The sequence below is a fragment of the Hydractinia symbiolongicarpus genome, chromosome 10, assembly GCF_029227915.1.
Source record: "Hydractinia symbiolongicarpus strain clone_291-10 chromosome 10, HSymV2.1, whole genome shotgun sequence".
Taxonomy (NCBI): domain Eukaryota; kingdom Metazoa; phylum Cnidaria; class Hydrozoa; order Anthoathecata; family Hydractiniidae; genus Hydractinia; species Hydractinia symbiolongicarpus.
Genome location: NC_079884.1, coordinates 20,316,179 through 20,333,162, shown reverse-complemented (window position 1 = coordinate 20,333,162; position 16,984 = coordinate 20,316,179). Strand labels below are relative to the sequence as shown.

The window sequence follows — 16,984 nt, the reverse complement described above, 5'->3', positions numbered from 1 at the left end:
TTATATGGTGGACTCAACTCACATTAATTTGGCACAGTTGCTGTGGCACATGCTTTTAAAACTCCAATTAAATGCGGAAAAGTTACCACCAACTATAGGATGTTGATTGTTGCTGGTTGCAATTGTGATCGACAACCTGTCAGCACCATTAGCATTTATTAAGCTTAGCTTGGGGGAGTGTTAATCCAGCGGTAACACTGAACGGTACGGTTGTCAATAAAAAACAGATGAAACAGACAAAATGACTTGTACAGACTCATGCAAATGTTAAAATGCAGCAATAATTAAGATGCAGATGGACTAGATGATGTTACGATTTTAAATACGATTCATATTTCTCAGATGAAAGATTATTTTTGAGATTAGTAGTAGGAGTAGGAGTAGTAGTAGTTACAAGTTCGTTTATATATACAAGTTCGTATCACTTAAAAGTAAATAGAAAATATATACATACATCAGCTAGTAAAATAAAGATCTTAAACCATACGGAAAAAATTAAAAGACTGACTTGGGCTTGCAGAAAACAATTTTGCCTTATCACCAAGCCCCACATTATTAATTCTCCCACATTATTAATTCCCCATTTTTCTATGCTAAGTGCATACTTCTTTGAATAAAAATGATGGATTCAAAGAAACTGATCAATGTAAGAATTTTGAATTTAAGTCAAGTACATTTCCAACATGTTGCTGACGTCAGCTTATGTGACAGTTTTGACCAAATTTTTTGGCACCCTAACTTTATTTCAACTATTTAACCCCAAAAATATATTGAAACAGAAAAATTGCTTCTAACAAGTCTGTGTGTAAAGTAAGGTCAGAATTTTGCAAAAAATTTTAAGTTGCTTTAGCTTACAATTGTATTTTTTTGTACCTTTGACATTTGTCAAAATGAATTTATTCGGAAACGTAAAGACAAGTGCTGACTTTTTTGCAAATCAAGGAAAATTTCGCTCGAGCTCCTTACAGTTTCTGTGTGGTAAAAAAAAAAAAACAAACACTGCAACAAACACCTCTCTCCATTTGACACGCTAAAGTATAGCGACTAGGTTAATGGAGTCATCTAGTACTATATCCTGTGTGATATTATTTATACGATCAGCTTCCCACTTCTTGTTAACTTCATTGTTTGGCAATGGAACTTTAAATAAAATGACCCCTTCTAGAGAGAGGACAGCCAAAATTGAAGAATTTTTGACAGGCATGTGAAACATGAGGTCAAAAACACAGAAAATGTTGAAGAATCTCTGTAACAGCCTTTGCAATTAATTAATTGAAGTGCTGTGCAGGAGCGAGGTCCTCGTGCCGAAAAATTTTCATATGAAAGAGTTACTACAAGAGAGCATTGTTTGTTGCCAGACGTTTTCTTTTTTCTGATGACTATGGAAAGTGCCTTATGTAGTAGCCGCTTCTTGGTTTGTGATGTACCTTAATGAAACAAATGTTACCTGTTACGTTCGAATTAAAACTCTATATCATATGAAAATTCAGCTTAAATTTCACAAAGTTTACAAAAAAAATACACCCTGGTTAACATTAATTTACAAATTAGGATGTGGCAACTTCGTCCCCTGAGCAAATTATTACGGAGTGGCCCACAATTCTCGCCGCTATCAACTTCATTGACAGGGCAAAATGCCCTGGGAACGAGGTTGAGGATGTGGCTCTGATAAAATTCCTTGATTTCCCTGAGTCGCTGGCAACCTTGTATCAAAATAGAGATCAGATATGGTATATATTTATATTTAAGCTCGAAAGTTTACATTTTTTTTAAGCGAAGATGATTTAAACTTTTGAATAACACAATACCTTATAAGATTTCATGACCATCTGATCAGTTCTAGGGAGTAATGTAAATTGCCACCATTGAGTGATTTAAAGGGTTAAGACGTGTCCGCAATAGCTACATACAGGTTTTTTATAAGTTTAACCCATTTCCATCCGTTCTTCATAAAATGTCCATTGTAAAAGGCCAACTTAGGAAGAACCTCTATATAATGAACACCTTTAAGTGGACACTTTTTCGAGGTCAAGATGGCGTCCACTTAAAAAGGTTCACTAAATTTCCTGTAAAAAATATTAAGAAAAAGATGCGACACACAAAAATTATCCAGAGACGTGTTGAGAATGCAGTAAAAAGAAACACCCATGCGATGCGATGTACAAAAAAAGTACTGTGATGCTTTTTATTGACATATATTGAAAACAAATAAAAAAATTACAAAATATACAAAGATTAGAAAAATATTGACGATCAAGACAAACACCTAAAATTAGTATACCTAGACATTCTATCGTACAAGGTTCTGATTGGATTGAAAGAAGAAGGTTTCAATAGGAGATCATTTACATAATTTGCGGTCCAAAAAATATTCCGTAAAATATCCCTTTTCCATAACCCAAATTAATCGGGAAAAAACAGTAAATCGTTATCTCAAATTTCTACAAATATTATCATCACAATAGTACAAGCAAGCATCGAGTGACGAAAAATTTAGGTAATAAATTCGAGTAACAATGACAAACCACAAGCTCACTCGATCCTTGCTTGCATCTCACCGCGATATTGTCGGTTATATATCGTCACATATTTTACAACGCGTGCTTGTGAGCCACAACAATGCTTCGCAACAATTGCTCGGTTTAAATGTAAGTCAAATAAGAAAAAAAAATTAATTCCAAAGTGCATGTGACGCTGACATGGAAATGAAAACCTCTGACATATACGTATTAACAATGCGTATTCTTGCCAAAACCACCAAACAAAACGTACGTTGAACATAACGTGTATGTTCTGTACGCCTCTTTATATGATGTATAAAATTGCGCAGTTTCAAACAGCGTTTCAAATATTTGATTTCTTAAGTTACCTTAAGCATACGTTGTTGCCATAGGGATTGGTCGTCCACCGGTTTGATAGCCTCCGACATGTTTACGACGCGTGCGGAGCGGTTTGTGAGGTTTCTTCGCATTTAGAGCTGGGTTATTTGATGGTGTAAAATGTTGGCAGTAATAAACAAATGCGGTCAACATGCACAAAATTAAGAATGAACCCAGTAAAACAACAAACCAATAACGCCTAAACCATATCTTTATACCTGAAATTTAAAATAATAAAAATGCTACTCGCAAAAAGAAGAGATTTTAGGTCAGCTTTAAAAGCATATCATAAGAAGTCGAGCGTCTTAAAAAAACAGCCCTGAGCACATGGAATTACAGTATGTCGTATAAACTAATACAAGAAACACAAATGAACTTGTAATGTCATGCACGATAAACAGAGCTTCAAAGGTTCGAGGAGATAGGATTCTGATAAAAGTACAAAGAAAGCCTGTCGTTAAAATATTGAGCATAATTTTGTTACAAGTAACTCTGAGACTTAAACAAAAAAAACTGAAACTAGATCAGTTTTCATGTTAAATTAGTTTTCAAAATAACGGCTTTTAAAAACGGCTGCACTATTAAATTGCTAAATCTTTTAACGTGATCAAAATTTTCCGTATCTTATTTTTTATTCCGTGGGTTAAACTTGCTCTGTCATCTGTAAGGCGAAAAAGTTTTTTCCCCGTTTTTTTTTGCAGTTTATGGAATTATTATTAGGTGTCACAAATCGAACACTTAATCCTTGTGTTAATTGTGATACGTATTCCAATTAGCTATCAAAATGGGGATCCAAAAAACCATTCTTTCATTAGTATATATGTATGTCAAAATAGCCTGTCGGTTTTATAGTAAAAGTTAAAAAATACACGCAATGTGTGTTTCCACACCTTCCAGACTAATTTAGAACTGCTACAAGCGATATACATACCTTCCTCAGTAAAGAATGTGTAATAAAGGAGTCGCAGAGGACCATCCATATTTATGTCTTCACAGTCACCCAGCGAATTGCAAAATCCTTTGTAATAATTACACGGGCGACCACGTGACATTGTTGCATTGGGCATCTGAAATAAGCGAAAGAAACATTTATGCCATTAAGGGAATGATTGAAGTCTTTCCTTTTCTTTTTTCTTGAAGGCGCAACAAATTTTTGAAATTCTAACCACGTATGGTATAAGGCTAGATTTTCTTTAGAAGCTTATAGCACTTAGTAAATAAAAAAAGATGTTTAAAGCATATGCCAAGATCATATCTTCCTTAAAAAAACGTGTTTTGTTGTAAACTAACACTTATTTAAACTATGTTTCATTTAAACATTTTTCTACTTTCCACTCGTACTTAACAATGGTTCTGCAAAATAACGTAAACTTAAATCTGTAAGGAGTAAACATACCCCAGGAATTTCGTACGACGATTTGCAGCTTCCTTCATACTGGCAACAAACTTTACATTTGTCTTCAGAATCTTCACAAAGACATCCCTCATAGCCATACTTTAAGCAGAGCGAGCCTTGGCAATATCCGTTAATGCAAACACTTCTGTCTTTGTCGCAAAGAGTTAAGTTTCTTTTAAATTTCGGTTCAGGGCAGGTGTACTTTAGACCATCACATACTAAAGATTCTTGACAGTCGGTTCCGTCAAAACACTTAAGAAATTCTCGTGCCAACGTACAAGTTTCGTTTAAGCAGCATGGACCTACAATATTATTATTATATGCATTTTGTGAGAAAAATATTTCTTGTAACAGTTCTCCCTTAAAACCACCTGTTTGCAGAAACATGCAAGCGTAAAACATGTATTCCGTTCACAAAATTAATCCAGCAAGTTAGATTTCTGGGGCCTAATTCATAAAGGTAAAACATGACAAAACGTAAAATATTTTGCCAATTAATCGCATAATTAAACCCAGCATTCCTTTATCCTGCATAAATTAACCTAATACAATATAAAAACAAAACAAAACATTTAAATAACCATAAATAGAATTTTTTTTAAACCATTTTTGAACCAAAGCTTATCACAGAAATTTGGAAGCCGCGTAATGTGACTTTGAACTTTCGATGTTCTTGTGACCACTTAAAGGAGAAACATGAATTGGACGGACGTCGTTTTTTAAGAAGAGCTGAAAAGGCTGTTTTTCTGGCGGAGTGATTCGAGACTTTGATTTTACTGTAACTTGATTTTTGAATCTGTATGTAAGTAGCTACGTTTAACAATTTTCAGGCGATACTTTTGTTTACATCTATAGCTACCATTATGGCTGCTATGAGGTTAAAAGTTATACAGTGCTGTATAAAGCCCGTCGTTAAGGCTTTTTAGCCAATCAATGCTGCGGATTTCCCGCATAAACGGTTGAAAATAGTTATCAGTTTTTATATCTTAATATACATATAGATAATGGTTCTGCATTCCTTGTCATACAAATTAAATAGGTTATTTATTATTTTTACTGCACACCTGTATGAAATACATAAAGAAAATAAAAAAGTACGTTTAGTTCAAATTCACTAGCAAACTGATTATTAAAAAAAAGGTTTTAGCTAAATACTGTTTCAAACGAGAAGGTTTGAGTTTCTAGTGTCACTTTAAATTATATTAAAGGAGTTATTAGCCAAAAAAGAATTAGAAATCTATAATACCTCGACTGGGACTGCACTCATAGGCCTCGCTTCGTAAGGTACAAGGTTGTCCTGTTTTAGATCCATATGGTGTACAGCAACTCTCCTTGCATGTTTCCACTGTTCCGCAATCACAAATTTCCCCTTCTTCATGAGCACCATTTCCACACATGACCCAAAATTTATCCTCAAAACAACCATCTTCAATACCTTTTGCAGCTATTGAAAAAAAAACTTAATCAGTTATTTAAAGTTGCTTCCACAAAGTAAAGAAGGTCTTTTAATGCCTTTACAAAAAAGTGTTCAAAGTTGGCCATCACAAAGGTATATTTTTCATTTTAAATATAAATTTTCTGGCTTTGCTGTATTAAGGTGATAAATTGAGACCATGAAATAAGCACAGGGGCAATCAACTGGCTATGGTAGAGAGGCATAGATTAAAGAATATTACAATCAAACGATTGTCATCTTCTTACATTTATGCAACATTGTTATGATCATCTCTCTCCATTTCTTATCAAATTCCTAACCAGTTCATACAGACAATTAAATTTTGGCAATCTAGCATTTTAAAGTTTTTTTGCAAGAATTAATTTTTGCAAATAAGTTTTTAACAGTAGTGACATTTCCAACAAGGATATACTTACTGAGAACAGGCATCATTCTTGTTATGCTACAGTCTGAGAAAGCTCTGTTATTGGGAAGAAATCCAGGTGTAGTTTTGTCATACATGATATACTTTCCACCTTTTGCATCAGATGGTTGACATTTCTTTGTATCAGGATCATGCTGAATAAAGAAAATATGGGAGTAAATCTTGGACCATTTATCTTTAAACATATTAAAGGGTAGGGAGGTATAAAATGATGTTGGACTCGGACTTGTCCTAGGCCTCTTTATTTTTTGCTGAGGACCACATTACTTACATTATTCACCTTCATGCACCTTAACAGGTCTAAAATTACAGATGGCACAAAATGTCAAAATTTGCTATTGCTTAAATGTCATAATTTATGCAGCATAATTAAATCTGAAATTGTTTAAATCTGAATATCTTGAGAACGGAAAGAGCTTCTTAAAAAATTTAAAAATACATGTTAACAAACTTTTTTAAGCTCTATTATACAAGTCTAACATCATTTTATACCTCAAGTTTCCTTTAACTATTTAGTGCAAGGAAAATCTGATAAATATAAAACTTAAAAATAACGCCATAAAATATAAATTTCAGCAATGAAAACACATAGTACTGAATCACATATGTGCGAGTGGCTGAAAGTAAAAAATGTATTTATCTTTTTCTGATGTAACTTTTAACCCCATTTTATTTGGGTTTTCCAAACACTTAGAACACATTATGAGCCCCCTTGTGGAGTCTGTTTTGCAAAAAACAGACTCCACAATTATGTGCTTTGCAAGAACTTTTGGGTGTGTTTTTTAACTTGAGATGTGAATGATATTTGGATATGTGATTTTATGTGTCTCATGCAATTTGTCTATTTAACTTCCTCTACTATACCTATAGAGATTATACAAATTACATTCGAAATCAGTTCATTATGACCCTCTAATGAACTTACAAAACTGTCACAATATTACATAATTTCCATAGAGTAATGAAAACATATCTGTAAGGGAATGTTTTTCCTTAAGGAATAGCTGCAGTATCTGTATAATAATACAGAGCTTCAGTCTGTGACTTTTGCAGTGGATAAAATTCTTTGATAAAATCTATAAAACATCGCCTACAAATTTGTTCTGTAAATTAGCAAACTTTGATGTTAGAGCAATATTGACGTATTTAATGGACATGAATTGATATCTCTGCAACCGTTTGTCAAATATATATAACCCTATACAATTTCTTGATCAGCGTTTAAAGATCTATACGATGAAGGCAACAGGTATATAAATTTCTAAAAAAAATTAAAGGCTTCTACGGACCATTGCTGATGTCAGCATTATTTTTAAACCTTTATATCTTCTTAACCGTTAGTCAATAGCACATGATGCTATACATTTTTCTCATCAGCGTTTCAAGCTCAGCAAATTACAGGAACCGGATAAACAAATTTTTTGAACTTTTTTTGTTCATGCACTGGCTGATGTAAGCAAAAAACCTAAAACAACCTATTTTTTATATTATTCTTCTGCCTAAGTGGATTTTTCTGTGGGCCTTATCGACTAGTAATTATAATAATGTAGTATAATATATAATAAATAGTCAATAAAACCCATGGAAAAATCCACTTAGGCAGAAGGACAATGGATAAATTGGTTGTTTTAGATGTTTTACTGACATCAGTAGCGCAGATACAAATTTTTTTTTGCAAAATTTAGTTTCTTCGTTGCTGACGTCAGCAAAGACTCGACAAAACACATACAAAAATTTTTTTTCAGAAATTTGTATATATACCTGTTTCCTTTAACGTATATATCTTAAAACGCTGGTCAAGAAATTGTATAGGATCATGTATCTTTGAAAAACAGTTGCAGAGATATTGGCGTTTAAGGGTTTTTTGATGACGTCAAAGCGGTTTTGGGGACTCAAGTTTGCGAAACTTACCCAAATTAGTCCCAGACGGTCCCTTGCTTCCCACGTGGTGAAAATTGACTGACGTCACCATCTCGTGCCCAAGTTATTTGGCCTCAAAGTTTTAAGTGCATTGTAATGGCTTCATTAATTTAATTTAAAGGGGTACTCCAGTGAAAAAAAATGTTTTTTAAAAAAATTGTTATTTTGATAAGACAATACATAAGTATATCAAAATTAATCTTTAACAGTCGTTAACACCTTTATTTATACCTCTAGTCTGGAAACATCTTTAATTTTAAATAATTTTAAAGGTTGTGAAAAGCCGAGAGGACTAGGTCTCATCACATCGTGCAGAAATTTCGTAAGCTCGGCAGCTAGCCTTCTAAAAGTTTTGTTTACTTACTGTTTGCATCGTTCGTTGATAAGATGTCTTGTAATAATGACAAGTTTTAAAACTTAGAAAGCTTAGAATAGGATAATTCTCTTCATGATAAAGACTTTACAAAGCTACTTCGAGCCTCTTGTGACTCACGATGAAGAAATTAATAACGATAAAGAAAGTGACAAGGTGTCTTTGACTGACGCAAAGCCAAGTTCTTAGCAAAATTTTTCCTTTTTAAAAAGTTAAAAATATATTTATATTATATACATATATTTTTACATTCTTTTCATAATAAAACTTATCATTTGCTTCAGTAAATAATCTTTCTTACTTTACAAGCCAATAATTTTTTATTTCACAGTTCAGCAATATCTTTCTTCCGCGAGTGCTTTTTTGCACAAAAATGCAACTAAATTTTATGCGATGTTGAAATATTCTCCATGATGGAGAACCATTGAAATGCGTGATCAAAAAATTTAATAATGTTCGTGTTGTGATAAATTGGTAAAATGGGGGTATTAACATTGTATAAATAAAAATCATTTTTATCATTATCGTAGGTCATGCGTTACAAAAGCTACTGATTTTCAAGTGGTTGTTTTAACTAAGCTATTTCAGAAACTGCATTAACTGGATTGCATACAGCCTAAACAGTAACAAAGATTGAAAGTAGCGCTGATGAAATAAAGTTAAGAAAATGTCCCCTGAAAATATCCAACAAGTCTTACATCAAAAAAGCTTCTTTTTTGAAAAATAAAAAAGAGAAACTGACGAGGACTACGGAAAAAATTGTCTAACTAGATAATTTTTTTTATCGGTGTTTGGTATTGGAGATTGGTTATAATGTTCTGCTATGTAATTATTTAACGTAAAAATGTGCAAAACATTATTTGGTTGTGTTGGTGGATGCAAACTATAATCGAGTACAAATAATGAAATAAGAAGAATTTTTAAAAGAACTATCTGTGAAGTGGGACGAACAAATATAAAAACTTTGATTGCTTGGTAGATCTGCACAACGTATTTTTTGAGCCCTTTTTGTTTGAGTTCTTTCGTTTTCAAAGAAGAGATTCTGTGAAAACTAACTTCTATACACTTCCGTAATCGATTGGTACATCCAAACGCAGAACCATTCTTTAAAGATTTAAAGGTAAAGTATATACAAAAACAAGCGATTTAAATGTAAATTATAAGATTAACATGAATGTTCTCTGCGCTCGCTCAAAATTTCTGCACAACGTGACGTCATTATTTATAATCAGGCCCAGTCCTAAATGAAATCACAATTGTCTGGTTTTTTTATGAGAAAAAAAATGAATATGCAAAGGCTAGTACAACAACTTTAAATAAGGAAAACAAGTAATAAAAATTATGTTCTGTATTTTATAAGACTTTTGTTTTACATTTTTGATTGGCTGGAACAAATCATGTGATAAAATGAACTAATTTCATTAGCTAAGAATTTTGCTATTTTATGTTAACTTGCTGTAAAAAGTTTTTAACCACACAGAAGTGAGTGTTTTGCTATTACTTAATAACAAAGCAATCACATTATTTTGTGTACACTATTAGATTACCATGTGGATGCTTGTCACTGTACACGCTTCACAAAATTAATTTTATATAAATAGCTAGATACCTGTGCTCCAAAAGAATGACCAAGCTCATGAGCAAATGTTACTTCAGTTATTGCTGGAGGTGCTTCACGATTATATAATTGGAATGATACAAGTCCTGTGTTGTAGCTTTTCCACTCACCAGCATAATTAGCGTAAGGATCACAGATTCCACCTGGCTGTCCAAAGGGATATCCTACATATGCCAAACCAGTCACACCATTTTCAAACGAACGGTCCGTAAACAAATAGGCCAAGCAGGTAGAACTATGATTCATTTTTGAAAAGTGTTCTAATAATCTGTAAATAGTTATGTGTTCCTGTTGTAACATTTCCGGTGTGTCTTCTTTTAGCCACACATGGATTTCACCAATACGAAAACCAATACCTTGTGGTGAAAAAGTACTGTCATATTCATCAGTAGTGTTAAAGGTTTGATTTCTGAAGATATATTCCACAGCTTGATAATGAAGTATCATTTGATCAATTGCAGTCTCACGTCGCACAAACTTTCGTACAAAAAGATGGTCTGCTACAAGCTTTAATTTACAAGTATTCTTTTGTGCATTTTTCGGACCACGTCTGTATCTTTTTTTCCCATGTTCTTTACTTGCATGTTCTAATGGCTTTTTATTAACCATACTACTACCTTTAAGAGTTGTTGGTCTTTTGGGAGTTTCTGCTTCTGCATATTTGCCAGTGTGTTCTACATCGTTACCATGATATATGACTGAATGGAAATCTTTTGGGTCTTGAAAATATCTCTCAGCTGGTTCCACATGATATACATCCTTTTCAACATGAATAGTTCCCTCAAAACGTCCTTCATGAATTATTCCTAAACAGTGACCATGGCGAAAACCTTCCACATTTCCATGAAAAAATCTTGAATAATCATAATCAAGCTTATTTCCAGCACCATCCACGATTTTGAACCCAGGGGCAAAAATCTCATGATTTCTTGATAAATGAAGACTAAAATTTTTACTTAAAGCTTTGAATTTGATATGTACATTGGCAAATGGCGACAATTCTAGGGCTCTCCTGGACCTCCTGTTTACATCAGAGGTGTCATAGCTTAGTTTTTCATGATGACGAATAAAATTACTCAAAGGCTGTTTCGATACTGAAGGCTGAGTAAAAAATAATATAATTATTCCAACATTAATAATGATATACATTTTGTTTTCCATTTCTTTAGCTAGTTGGTTGTACGACAAAATCAAAATCTTTGTTGTCTCATAAACTCTCCACCATTTTAATAGTTTACTTTTCCTCCCTCAATAAAAAAGCAAAGCGCCGAGCAAATCGTTATGTAAGTCTCGTTTCCCTAACTATATCAATCGCGTAAGTAGCCGTTAGTTTTTCATACTGGATACATATAAATTTGTTATAAAATCGGGAAAACGTTAGCAATGTATTGATGAGTAATTTATGATTGGCGTCCAGGCCTTTTGACGATGTTATGATTCAAGGTTTATTTTCGGTAAAAAAAACCCAGCTAGTTGCTGTGTTTTTTGCCCCCTTATTTATATTATTATTTATCTTATTATTTATATTACTAGTCGATAAAACCCGTGGAAAAATCCACTAAGGCGAAATAAAAAGGAAAAAAAGCGTTCGAATTTTGATGACGTCAGCAACCCATCCACGAAAAAAATCTTGTTTTTAAGTTGCCTCTATTATGTACAGCTTAAATTATTGATAAAAAATGTATGTCATCATGTGCTTTTGATTTGTTTAAAAATTTTGGTGAAATCAACAATGGCGCGTAAAATTTTATCGTATAGATCTTGAAACGCTGATCAAGAAAATGTATAGGATGATGCACTTTTAACGGTTACAGAGATATTGGGGTTTAAAGATTTTTTGATGACGTCATCAACCCGTCCATTCCGAAACGGGTTCGGGAACCCAGGTTTTGGAAACTTACCCAAATTAGTCCCAGGTGGTCCCTAGTTACCTACGCGGTGAAAAATCATTGACGTCACCACCTTGTTTCCAAGTTATTTGGCCTCAAAGTTTTCAGTGCATTGTAATGGCTTCATTAATTTAATATAGGATATTGACATTCCAGTAGTGTTATTGACTTCGAAATCTATCAATTATTCCTTCAAAAAATCAAGAGTTAATCACGGTTAATGTATCCCTTTAGAGCAACTAGGATAATACACAGTACGAAAATTTAAAATAGGGGTCTCGAAGGTAGGGTTATCATTTTTAAGACAAAACTATTGAAATGATAATGATAAACAAAATGTAAAATTTTAAAATGTAAATTTAATTTGTTTCAAATTGTGGGCAAGAACCTTAATCAGCATGCTAAAAGAACTGACTTTTCTTAATTTAAAATTACTAAACACAACCATTTTCTTACATTTAGTGTAAACTTTTGTGTGTATGGCTTATATTTAATACACCAAAAGAGCTACTTTGTTGATTTCAATTTTATACTCTTTGTAAGCTATTTTTTTCTTCTTTTTGACATTTCTGTTTTACCACTCAATTTTTACATTTTATAAGTTATTTGGAACAGAATGGTATGAAATAGCCCAAATACCTGATCTTAGTTGTTTTTAATTTACAGGCTGTCTGTGAAACTTTAAGGGGAACATTTGGTGGAAGACAATGGCATGACATATACTGATAGAACTGATTTTTGTTGTGTTGGATGTTATATCTGAACCTTTTTGACATTTTATGTTAATTTTGCGAGGAAGGACCATAACACAGAAGAAGAATTCGATTTTACACCTTGCAAGCTTTGTTTTTCTATATTTTGTATAAATTCTTACTGGGGAGGACTCCGTGCAATATATCGAAATGACTGATCCTTCTCGATTTAAATTTGATGTGTTCTAAATCGTATATAGTTTTAATTTTGTGTAATATTTAATGGGTAAGGGCTAGATGCAATATGTCAAAAAACTTTTTTTGTTGAATCAGAAGCACTCCCTATAACCATTCTTTTTTTTACAGTTTGTGAAGCTTTTGTGAGGAAAGAGTGTATGCAATATTATCGACTTTATTAATTTTAGATTTAAACACCGTTATTTTGTTGGCATTTTGTCTAAAGTTTGGTGAGGAAGGACTGTATGCAATATATCAAATAATGTTTTATTGCATTATAATTTGTCCTTGCAAATCCCTTTTTTTACACCTTAGATAAAAAATTCTGTCAGAGGCACAATTTATTGTTTATTTTTCACATTGTGTGTCAACCTTTGGCAGGGTTTGCAATAAACTAACTGATTTTAACATATACAATGAGAGAGATTTGTGTTTGACATTGATCAGCTTTTTTGTATATATGTGGCGTTTTGAGTGATTTAAATTTTATGGGTGAGATGTATGTTGAAATGCTTTTGGAAACTTCTTTCCGAATAATTTTCGCATTTGTCAGATGGTCAGAGCAAGTAATTTTAGTAGATTTAGATTTTAAATGTCACATAAATACTGCAGTTGTTGAAAACCTTTAATTTTTTTGGTCATTTATATAATAATGCAGATGTAAGATGCGCACTGCTGTATTGTTTGTTTTTTGATGGACGCATATCTGCTACATAAATTAAATGGAATACAGTGGATTCTTCCACGGGAAACAGCTAGTTATTATTATTACAGTTAACTCCCGGTAACTCGAACCTCCAAGGGACCAGAGAAAACATTTCGGCTTAACGGATGTTCGACTTAACCGAAGCTCCCGTTAATTCGAAATTAGACAAAAATGAGATATTAGTTCGCGTTAAAGCGATTTTTTTAGACTCTATAAAATTTACAAATCTAGTAAGTTTTCACTTAAAGAAATTTTGGCTCCTTTGCAAAGAGAACCATTTAAAAACAGCTTTTTTGAAATTTCTGGCTACACATTACATAGCGCAGTATTCATTTTTCAAACATTTATTTTCTACTAAAGTTCGAGTTATCCGACGAAATTAACCTAAGGAAGGGGAACCAAAAAATGGTTCGAGAAAACGAATGTTCGAGTTATCCGGGGTGGTTCAAGTTAACGAGTAGTTTTTATATGGAAGTATTAGGAAATGTGCAAGGGGGACCGTAGAAAACAGTTCCAGCTAATAAAAGTTCGAGTTAACCGGTGTTCGAGTTACCGGGAGTCTACTGTATTAGAAAATCTTTAATAAACATAAAGATCTTTAATCCAGTTATTTACAAAAAACGACTGCTATTAATATGCGTCTTCTATAAGTGTATGACGTGCGTGAAAACATAAACTTTAGACACAAAGACAAAAAGGTGAAAAAGTTGTAGAAAAACTCACAATGACTACCTTGTGGGACAAAACTTGGTCGGACAAAAGTGGCCAAATTTTTCATTGGTGACGAAAATTATGTCCGACGAAAAATTTTGTCCGACGAAAATTTTGTCCGACGAATAAATTTGTCCAAAAGCAACTTTTCCAATATTTCAAAAATTTACATATACATCTCGAAAACTCATACAGGTTAGAATTTAATAGCCAACCAATTGGTCCTTTTACAACAAAATTTATTGAAATTCATGCCAAGGACTCAAAATATCACTGACTTTAAATGCTTTTTTTGGACCTAATAATTGCCTTTCCTCCTTCAGAATTTGAACTTATCGAAGCAATAAAACTTAATTTAATCACAAACATGAGCAAACCAAAAGTAAATGCTTCTCGCCTTAAGGTATAAATCCTTCGAACAAACTTTTAGGCTTTGGGGAAACTTTTAGGCAGAATTTACATGGTTCTATATATTCAGAAGGCGAAAAATGTGATGATATAAACTTTATTATTGAACAAGACAAAGATGAAGATGATAGCGAAGTGGTCAAACCAAAGGATAAAAAAAAGCCGCCAATCATATACGAGACGGCATCAGAAACTGATCTTATAAATTTTACAAAATTACACTTTTAAAATAACTTTAATTTATTGGAAGAATATAGGTTTGCTAAGGATAAACAACATATGTGTTGTTTGTTTTCACTTGTAAATTACCTGATTGAAGTTTTAATAAGAAATAAGAAAAATCCAAAATAGACAAAAATTTTCGTTGGACAAAAGTGACGAAAATTTTATCCGACAAACAATTTTATCCGACAAACAATCTTGTCCGACAAAGTTTTGTCCGATGAGGTAAAAGGAAAGCACAGAAATATTGAAACTCAGATAAACTCAAACATTGAAAAATTAAAAATTGTGAAATGAAAAAAAAAACTAATATCAAGAAAATCAAATTGCAAGCTTATAAGAAAAACCTATATAAATAGTTTATTTAAATATTTATTTGCATCACTTCATAAATACAGGCTTCACTGTTATCTCTAACCATGATAGGAAGATCATTACAAAATTTTGCTGCCATATAGTAAAAAGACTTTTTTCCAAACTCAAGCCTACATTTTGGAAGTTTTATTAACTTATTGCGACTCTAAATCTCGAAATACCCTTGAAAGTTTGGATTTGATCAATGAAAGTTTGGATCAATTGGACCTTTTTTTGTACGATGCATCACAGTCATCATACAGCATCAAACTTGTCCAAGGTAAGTGTAAGAGTTGGTGTTATTAACCATTTGATTTCTGTACCGTACTCGGGGAGGATGCGGTTGAGCTGCGATTCTCTTCGACGTTCCAAAAAGCATCACCTCTGTTTTCCAACATTCATGGTAATAACCAATTCATTTTGATCAAAATATTTAGCAACTCTTTCAAACTCCTCTGTCAGTGATGTTTCGATTGACTATGAGTTTGTATCCGCGCAATAAATGACGGTATCATCGGCATACATTACAGTTTTTGAAAGATGAAAGATGGTCAACAAAATCATTGAAAAATACAATAAAAAGTAGTGGCCCCAATATCGACACAACTGTGAAACACAATTCATCTAAATGTATTGACTTCTAGCAACTAAATGTAAACCATTGCAATTCTACTCCTGTTACACTATACGTCTGCAGTTTATTCAATAATGTTCCATAGCTCAGCGTATCAAACGCTTTCGATAAATCTATGAAAGCTGCTCCCACTAGTAGTCTACTGTATACTTTCTTTCAAAAGTGATCCAACAAAACAGTTGTTGCCATATTGTTCGATCTGGTACACCGATATCCAAACTGGCAATTCAGTCAACAGTTTTTCGTTTTCTAAAAACTCAACTAATTGAATATAAATAACTTTTTCTAACACTTTCGATAGTACCGGTGTCGCGGAAAATAAGTACTCCCCTAAAAAAGTACTCCCCAGTATTTATTTCCGGGAAGAAGGTACTCCCAAGTATATATTTCCCAGGAAATTGATACTCCCGGGAGTACTCTTATCCTAGGAAATAAAGACTCCTTCGGAAAATAAGTACTTCCGGGAGTATAAATTTCCTAGGAAATAAGCACGCTTAAGACATGAAATAGAAATTGAGGGAATTAAGTTTCGCTTATTTGCGGGTTTTCTTTGCCAAGATTTGAACCAGCGAAGTATATTATTTCGAAAAGTTCTTGAAAATTCTTCACAAACCCCTAGGAAAATAAAAGAAACTCGTCCCCAATAGGTCAAAACCAGGAAAATTAGCTCACGCAAAATGCAATTTTTCTGATTTTATTTTTTGACCGCGAAAATGGATTCCCCCTCTTAAGTCAGATTTTGTCAGACTTTTAGACCCCCCTCCCCTATGAAGGCTGCCGTCATATGTGAACGATCCCTAAGTACGAGGGTAAACTGAGCCTTGAAGTATAGTTTTGACAATAATTATGAATTGTTATGAAAGCTATCACGTGATGTAAAAATATTTCGAAATTTTTTTGATGACGTCGCGATTTGGGGAATTTTTGGTACTGGGAGAACAATTCGCGATAACTTTTGATCGGATGAAGCAATTCGCATGAAATTTTGCACAAAGGATCCTTGTTATGAACACGTGATGTAAAAAAAGTTCGAAATTTTTTTGATGACGTCACGATTTGGGGAAT

General features: G+C 33.1%; 1 protein-coding gene across 1 annotated transcript; it reads right to left on the bottom strand.

Annotated features, from left to right (window-relative positions):
- Positions 1-2,171: 2,171 nt before the first annotated feature.
- LOC130662768 (disintegrin and metalloproteinase domain-containing protein 10-like) lies at positions 2,172-11,341 on the bottom strand. The gene is made up of 6 exons (XM_057461694.1): positions 10,058-11,341; positions 6,148-6,289; positions 5,522-5,719; positions 4,276-4,577; positions 3,811-3,946; positions 2,172-3,097 (listed from the first exon to the last, which is right to left on the bottom strand). Exons 1-6 carry the CDS (start codon positions 11,225-11,227, stop codon positions 2,871-2,873), a joined length of 2,175 nt encoding a protein of 724 aa, XP_057317677.1. The 5' UTR covers positions 11,228-11,341; the 3' UTR covers positions 2,172-2,870.
- Between the last annotated feature and the right edge of the window lie 5,643 nt (positions 11,342-16,984).

What these genes read in the sequence shown, in the direction of transcription:
- LOC130662768 (XM_057461694.1), bottom strand. Translation starts at nt 11,227, where the DNA reads ATGGAAAACAAAATGTATATCATTATTAATGTTGGAATAATTATATTA. An exon ending in GTCATTCTTTTGGAGCACAG is followed by an intron (nt 6,290 to 10,057) that starts GTATCTAGCTAT and finishes TTCTTTATTCAG; the next exon opens with CATGATCCTGATACAAAGAA. An exon ending in CGTCGTACGAAATTCCTGGG is followed by an intron (nt 3,947 to 4,275) that starts GTATGTTTACTC and finishes CGCTTATTTCAG; the next exon opens with ATGCCCAATGCAACAATGTC.